The sequence below is a fragment of the Oncorhynchus kisutch genome, linkage group LG18 (assembly GCF_002021735.2).
Source record: "Oncorhynchus kisutch isolate 150728-3 linkage group LG18, Okis_V2, whole genome shotgun sequence".
NCBI classification, from domain to species: Eukaryota; Metazoa; Chordata; class Actinopteri; order Salmoniformes; family Salmonidae; genus Oncorhynchus; species Oncorhynchus kisutch.
Genome location: NC_034191.2, coordinates 67,014,170 through 67,021,761, shown reverse-complemented (window position 1 = coordinate 67,021,761; position 7,592 = coordinate 67,014,170). Strand labels below are relative to the sequence as shown.

General features: G+C 43.2%; 1 protein-coding gene across 3 annotated transcripts; it reads left to right on the top strand.

Moving 5' to 3' along the window:
* The first annotated feature begins 219 nt into the window (after positions 1 to 219).
* gpr141 (G protein-coupled receptor 141) lies at positions 220 to 7,584 on the top strand. 3 transcript variants are annotated; one of them, XM_020470758.2, is made up of 3 exons: positions 220 to 506; positions 5,745 to 6,141; positions 6,769 to 7,584. In XM_020470758.2, the coding sequence occupies exons 1-3, from the start codon at positions 482 to 484 to the stop codon at positions 7,295 to 7,297; spliced, it is 951 nt and encodes a 316-aa protein (XP_020326347.1). In that variant the 5' UTR covers positions 220 to 481; the 3' UTR covers positions 7,298 to 7,584. The 3 variants fall into 3 exon arrangements, with proteins under 3 accessions (XP_020326347.1, XP_020326348.1, XP_031652385.1); XM_020470759.2 differs by having other exon boundaries at positions 250 to 506; positions 5,750 to 6,141; XM_031796525.1 differs by having other exon boundaries at positions 257 to 374.
* The last annotated feature ends 8 nt before the right edge of the window (positions 7,585 to 7,592 follow it).

Genomic DNA, 7,592 nt, shown 5'->3' with positions numbered 1-7,592 from the left:
TGTTTGTTCTGTTGAGCAGCCTGGTCTCTCACCACATGGATTACACACTCACACACGTTCTATTTTATGAGGCTGAATAATGATGTATGGAGCTGCTCACAGTCTTTGTAAACCCTTTAAAAGGCCTATAGAAAGACTTTAATATAGAGTCCTCCCAGAGAAAGACAGGAAGTGTTCTCTCTCTCTCTGTCAGTGTGGGTGCATAGAGCCGGTCAGAGGAAGTTGACAGCTCTGTGGCTGAGCTGCCATATGTGTAATCCCTTCTCGAGAATGTGGTGTTGTGTGCTTCTGACTCTGCAGACAGTATGTATAAAGGACCTGTCAAACGCACTGTGCTTTCTTTACAAAGAAAAGGGGGTGGTAAAGCAGCTCTGGTAAGGGTGGTGCATCGGTCACACTCTCTCTCACACACATACTGTATGCCCTGACACTCACAAAAACTTCCTGACACTCACACCACCCTGACTTCCTTCTCTGTGGAATGTTTTTACCTGATCCATCAGAAGGTAGGTCTACAGAATGATTTGATATTGCTATATATTCTATTGTAATTTTTAAGAACTTAAGACTTCTGTAATGACATGAGACTTACTTGATTGATTTTAAGGTTGTGAGGAGGATTGTGTTGCACATTGGTTGTTTTCCTAATAGTTGAATTTTCATTATTTTGTCACTCTCAGTAGATATGGACAGGTACAATCACTCACTGTATTACAATATGTGTCCACTGAGACCGACAGTATGTATATAATGCAGGGCTGTAGTACCCGAGACCACATTGAGTGTCTCAGTGTTGGATACATTTGTACTCGGTCTTGGACAGTGAGGACGGGTAATTTCTTCCCGAGACCAGCCAAAACCAGCAGAGTAAAAACTCAGAATTATCAGCTTCCTTTCAGTCAGAGAATAAAACTGCTTCGCCAGGCCAAATATATACACTCCTTTCTTGAAACATTAGTATCTTAACTATATCTATTATAGACATGTTTGCGCAGTGGTGAACCTATAGACCTTCAGTGTGTGACAGGTTAGTACAGTGGAGAACCTATAGACCTTCAGTGTGTGACAGGTTAGTACAGTGGTGAACCTATAGACCTTCAGTGTGTGACAGGTTAGTACAGTGGAGAACCTATAGACCTTCAGTGTGTGACAGGTTAGTACAGTGGTGAACCTATAGACCTTCAGTGTGTGACAGGTTAGTACAGTGGAGAACCTATAGACCTTCAGTGTGACAGGTTAGTACAGTGGTGAACCTATAGGTCTTCAGTGTGTGACAGGTTAGTACAGTGGTGAACCTATAGACCTTCAGTGTGTGACAGGTTAGTACAGTGGTGAACCTATAGACCTTCAGTGTGTGACAGGTTAGTACAGTGGTGAACCTATAGACCTTCAGTGTGTGACAGGTTTGTGATTCTGAAAGGACAGCAACCATAATACCAGCGCACTCATGTAAGAGACGTCACTTTTTGTAAAACATAAAGGGCCAGTGGTGTAGTGGAGGGTATACACAGGCATACCCACTTTTTTTCAGCGGGCATTGCTTATACTCACTTCTTAATCCCTACTGTTGAGTATCAAAGTAGTGTAGTGGAGGTATATGACTTATCAATTAATAGAGAAATCATGCACAAAGTAGCCAACACAATCGCAAAGCCCGTGAAATATATTCACATGCATGTGCGCTGAACACATAGCCTAGTTACAGCAGAATATCATCTGCAGGCAGCAAGAGTGTGCAGCTCTCAACTGGTTTTGGCATGGAACAGATCACAGAATAACGACATCGGTAGCCCGGTGGATAGGAAAGACGTTTCAGCGTATGATATCTACCAGTAAATGTTAATGCTAACTAAGTCAACAATGGGTGTGTAAACTAGGTATTGAAAAGTTTAGTCCGAAGTGTTGGTTAGTAGGCTATTTGTGATGTGCAATTGTCATCATGCCTGTTTGTATCACGGGGCATCCACACAGGACACCTTTCCTTCGCTGGGTGGGCAGTTTGGGAACTTTTTGACAAAATTAGACTATACCACCTTCTCCAGGCATCAATACATAGGGCCGATGGAAAGACAGCAGTCACACACAGCATGATGTTAAAGGATAAGCAGTGCATAAACTCTGACATAATAAGCCAGTAGGTTTCAATCATAAAAAGACAAAAAAACAACCATTGAGCATTTCCCAATCTAAATGTAGAACTATCACTTCCCATTGCAAAAACATTTCACATTTAGTACATAGTAACCAGTGACGTAAAATTTGGAACTGACAGCGCATATGAAACAGACAATCATAATATCAGTCAAAAATATTAAATTCCCAGTTAATCCTACAAAACCAACTTTATAAAAGGTTTTAAAAATAGGTTATTTTTGAGTCAACATTCCATGACGTACACTAAGGCATTGTTGGCAGAATAGATGGATGCAGTTCAATGCATGATTAATATAATTCACCAATACATTTCTTGGTAGTCCAACAAATATTGCTATCAGGTTGTTAATCACAGCTGGCCTGGTACATTGTTTGCTGCCTCCATTCGGGATGCACTGTTTCAGTTTCAATGATTCAATACTCTGGACAAAAACAGACGAATGTAACTAAGGCTGGGAATGTCAATACAATCAAACTAGCAAGGGCAATGATCACAAGTCAGTCATAACATAGCTAATAGGCTTGCACATCTATTTATGTAGCAAGCTAAAAACACGGAGCCTAACCTTAGCTAGCTAGCTGCTAGGAGGATGTCATGTCATGTCATGTCATTGGAGGAGTGGGTGATTGACTGATGTTTTCCCCTCATATAGTTTTTCAGTGGCTATACACAGCTTTAGATGCAGGTGTCATTTGGTTAGCTAGCAAGAACATGAACGATGGTTATCCAGTTAGCATATCTCTTGCGTTCGCAAATTCACTCTGTCTATCTACTCCGATTTCAGAGCACTCTCGTCTGAGTGTGCCAGAGAACAGAATAACTGATGAATTTACAAATGTGCAACACCCGCTGAATATGACCGGTGTCAGTAAGCGTAGGCAAAAAAATGTAATAGTTAGTCACGAACACTAGATAACATGCGAGTAAAATGGTCAGAGTAAGGTGTTCTCTCATTTATGTCTGGATATAGCTGGCTAGCAAGCTAGACAACTTTAGCCAGTTAGCTTGGGTGCTTGGTTGGGACAAGAATGCATTGTCAGACAAGCTGCAGAAGGATGAGGAGGCTACAATTCCCCATCTTTTATCAGTGCAATTTTGACAGCCAACTAGCTGAAAAAGTTTGAGAGGGTTTATCTAATGTTCCTTTGTTAGATTTGAGCTCATCTTGCTCTGGTTAGCATTAGTTGTTAATCTTGTTGTTGATGTGCATAACTGAGGGAGAGAGAGCACACCTTTTCATGGTTGTTTAATCAATAGAACTGTAATGTTCCCAAATTTCAAATTAAATCAAATGTTATTGGTCACATACACATGGTTAGCAGATGTTAATGCGAGTGTAGCGAAATGCTTGTACTTCTAGTTCCGACAATGCAGTAATAACCAACGAGTAATCTAACCTAACAATTCCAAAACTACTACCTTATACACAGTGTAAAGGGATAAAGAATATGTACATGAAGATATATGAATGAGTGATGGTACAGAACGGCATAGGCAAAATGCAGTAGATGGTATCGAGTACAGTATCTACATATGAGATGAGTAATGTAGGGTATGTAAACAAAGTGGCATAGTTTAAAGTGGCTAGTGATACATGTATTACATAAAGATGCAGTAGATGATATAGAGTACAGTATATACATATACATATGAGATGAGTAATGTAGGGTATGTAAACATATTAAGTAGCATTGTTTAAAGTAGCTAGTGATATATTTTTACATCAATTTCCATTATTAAAGTCGCTGGAGTTGAGTCAGTGTGTTGGCAGAAGCCACTCAATGTTAGTGGTGGCTGTTTAACAGTCTGATGGCCTTGAGATAGAAGCTGTTTTTCAGTCTCTCGGTCCTTGCTTTGATGCACCTGTACTGACCTCGCCTTCTGGATGATAGCGGGGTGAACAGGCAGTGGCTCGGGTGGTTGTTGTCCTTGATGATCTTTATGGCCTTCTTGTGACATCGGGTGGTGTAGGTGTCCTGGAGGGCAGGTAGTTTGCCCCCGGTGATGCGTTGTGCAGACCTCACTACCCTCTGGAGAGCCTTACGGTTGTGGGCGGAGCCCGACAGGATGCTCTCGATTGTGCATCTGTAGAAGTTTGTGAGTGCTTTTGGTGACAAGCCGAATTTCTTCAGCCTCCTGAGGCTCCATCGGCAGGCCAACAAGTTCAAGAGGCTGCACCTTCTTCACGACGCTATCTGTGTGGGTGGACCAATTCAGCTTGTCCGTAATGTGTACGCTGAGGAACTTAAAACTTACTACCCTCTCCACTACTGTCCCGTTGATGTGGATAGGGGAGTGCTCCCCCTGCTGTTTCCTGAAGTCCACAATAATCTCCTTTGTTTTGTTGACGTTGAGTGTGAGGTTATTTTCCTGACACCACACTCCGAGGGCCCTCACCTCCTCCCTGTCGGCCGTCTCATCGTTGTTGATAATCAAGCCTACCACTGTAGTGTCGTCCGCAAACTTGATGATTGAGTTGGAGGCGTGGATGGCCACGCAGTCGTGGGTGAACAGGGAGTACAGGAGAGGGCTTAGTGTTGAGGATCAGCGGGGTGGAGATGTTGTTACCTACCCTCACCACCTGGGGGTGGCCCGTCAGGAAGTCCAGTACCCAGTTGCACAGGGCGGGGTCGAGACCCGGGGTCTCGAGCTTGATGACGAGTTTGGAGGGTACTATGGTGTTAAATGCTGAGCTGTAGTCGATTAACAGCATTCTCACATAGGTATTCCTCTTGCCCAGATGGGTTAGGGCAGTGTGGTTGCGATTGCGTCGTCTGTGGACCTATTTGGGCGGTAAGCAAATTGGAGTGGGTCTAGGGTGTCAGGTAGGGTGGAGGTGATATGGTCCTTGACTAGTCTCTCAAAGCACTTCATGATGACGGAAGTGAGTGCTATGGGGCGGTAGTCGTTTAGCTCAGTTACCTTCGCTTTCTTGGGAACAGGGACAATGGTGGCCCTCTTGAAGCATGTGGGAACAGCAGACTGGGATAAGGATTGATTGAATATGTCTGTAAACACACCAGCCAGCTGGTCTGCACATGCTCTGAGGATGCGGCTGTAAAGTAACATATTTGCAGAAATCCATTCAGGTGTATTTTGCGGCTTTTGACTAATGCGTTCTAATGATCTAAAGTCACGCTGTTGTAACCAACTGTAAACACACAGTCCAGTTCAAAGTGAATGATGGTGGGCCTGTGTTGCAAATGGCTTGTTTGTATAAAGGTCTACTGTAGCTCTGATAATACTTATTTTTATTTATTTTTATAATACTTATTTTCCACCATAATTTGCAAATAAATTCATTAAAAATCCTACAATGTGATTTTCTGGAATTTTTTTCTCATTTTGTCTGTCATAGTTGAAGTGTACCTATGATGAAAATTACAGGCCTCTCTCATCTTTTTAAGTGGGAGAACTTGCACGATTGGTGGCTGACTAAAAACTTTTTTGCCCCACTGTATCATGTCAATACCTACAATAATGATATTGTGTGGTTGGTTGTTTACCCTCCTAATTTGAATTGATAAGAGTGTCTGCTTTACTGCATTCTGTTCTCTATCTCTCTCTCTCTCTTCTCCCCATCCCCCAGCGAAGTTGGCGTCTCAGGTTCCCTCTAACTCTACCATGTCCGACAAGCTGGAAACCCTGTCCATCAAATTTACCCTGTTGTCCATCTATAGCCTGGTCCTGGTCATTGGGGTCATCGGGTTGGCCCTGATGATCCACATCCTCCAATCCAACATGCGGTCAGTCATCACCATCGCTATGCTCAACCTCACCCTGGCCCACTTCCTGTTCCTACTCACCGTACCCTTCAGGATCTACTACTTTGCAGCTGGTTACTGGATGTTGGGGGAGATGCTGTGTAAGGTGGTCAGTGCCATGATCCACGTGCACATGTACATGGCTTTTGTTTTCTACGTGGTCATCCTCGTCATACGACTGCTGGGGTTCCATAGCAAGAAGGATCGCTACGAGTTCTACAGGTAGTGAAGTTAACTACGTTCTACAAATAGTTAACTGTGTCCTACAGGTAGTTAACCCTCTGTGTTCTACAGGTAGTTAACCCTCTGTGTTCTACAGGTAGTTAACCCTCCATGTTCTACAGGTAGTTAACCCTCCATGTTCTACAGGTAGTTAACCCTACGTGTTCTACAGGTAGTTAACTCTCCGTGTACTACAGGTAGTTAACCCTCCGTGTTCTACGGGTAGTTAACTCTCCGTGTTCTACAGGTAGTTAACCCTCCGTGTTCTACAGGTAGTTAACCCTCTGTGTTCTACAGGTAGTTAACCCTCTGTGTTCTACAGGTAGTTAACCCTCTGTGTTCTACAGGTAGTTAACTTAACCATGGTCTACAGGTAATTAACTTAACCATGGTCTACAGGTAGTTAACTTAACCATGGTCTACAGGTAGTTAACTTAACCATGGTCTACAGGTAGTTAACTTAACCATGGTCTACAGGTAGTTAACATAACCATGGTCTACAGGTAGTTAAGTTAACTACGCTGTAGAGGTAGAGAGGTGTCTCTCAATGTGTGGCATGGCATGGGGGATGGGAAAGGCAAATATCTGTTTCTCACAAAATCACTAAGGGTCTCCTCTCTTCTCCAGGAAGTTGCATGCTTTTGGCGCCAGTGTGGCAGTGTGGACAGTGATGTTTGTGGTCATCCCCCCCATCCTTTATTTCAAATACGGCAAGGACTTCCACGATAACACCACCAACAACAAGACAAACACAATGTCCGACAATTACTCCCACTGTTTCCAGTTCGGCAACCACCTGGAAAAACACAATGTTGCCAAGGTGCTGAACTACATGATGAGCTCTGTGATCATCATTGTGGCCTGTGTGCTGACGGCACTGCAGTGTCATGTCATGGTCCTTCTGACCAGGAAGTATGGGCGAGACTGCATGTCTCACCAGGAGTTCTGGGCTCAGCTGAAGAGCCTGTGTTTTGCTTTGGTGCTGCTGGTGTGTTTTGTCCCCTATCACGTGTTCAGGATGTACTACCTGGGACACATTAACCTGCAGAACATTAACGAGGTATTCCTCAGTCTCACGGCCTTCAGCTGTTTCGACATGCTTACCTTCCTAAGGAGGGGACACTGCTATATGTGTAACAGAGCACGGACTGTGTGACCTCTTCTCACACAAACTCAGAGCCGAAACCTTGCTGTAAGAGCGTTTCCTTTTTAAACAGTACTTTAGCGCCATCTGCTGCTTATTCATATAGCTACACAAGAGAGTATGTCTACTATAGACTTCACTATAATTTATTTATAATCTTATTGGAATTTAAAATAACTTCTGCCAATGATGTTTCTCTCTATATGCCGATTTCACTGTTTGCTCAAACTATTTGTAAGGGCGAGATCTGGCTACATGGTCCACATATTGTTAAAAATAAATGCATTGCTAAAATGTTACTGTTCTA

Bases quoted from the DNA above. Each gene is read 5' to 3' on its own strand.
- gpr141 (XM_020470758.2), top strand. From the start codon at position 482: ATGTTTTTACCTGATCCATCAGAAG. The intron at 507-5,744 runs GTAGGTCTACAG...CCCATCCCCCAG, and splicing joins TTTACCTGATCCATCAGAAG to CGAAGTTGGCGTCTCAGGTT. The intron at 6,142-6,768 runs GTAGTGAAGTTA...TCTCTTCTCCAG, and splicing joins GATCGCTACGAGTTCTACAG to GAAGTTGCATGCTTTTGGCG.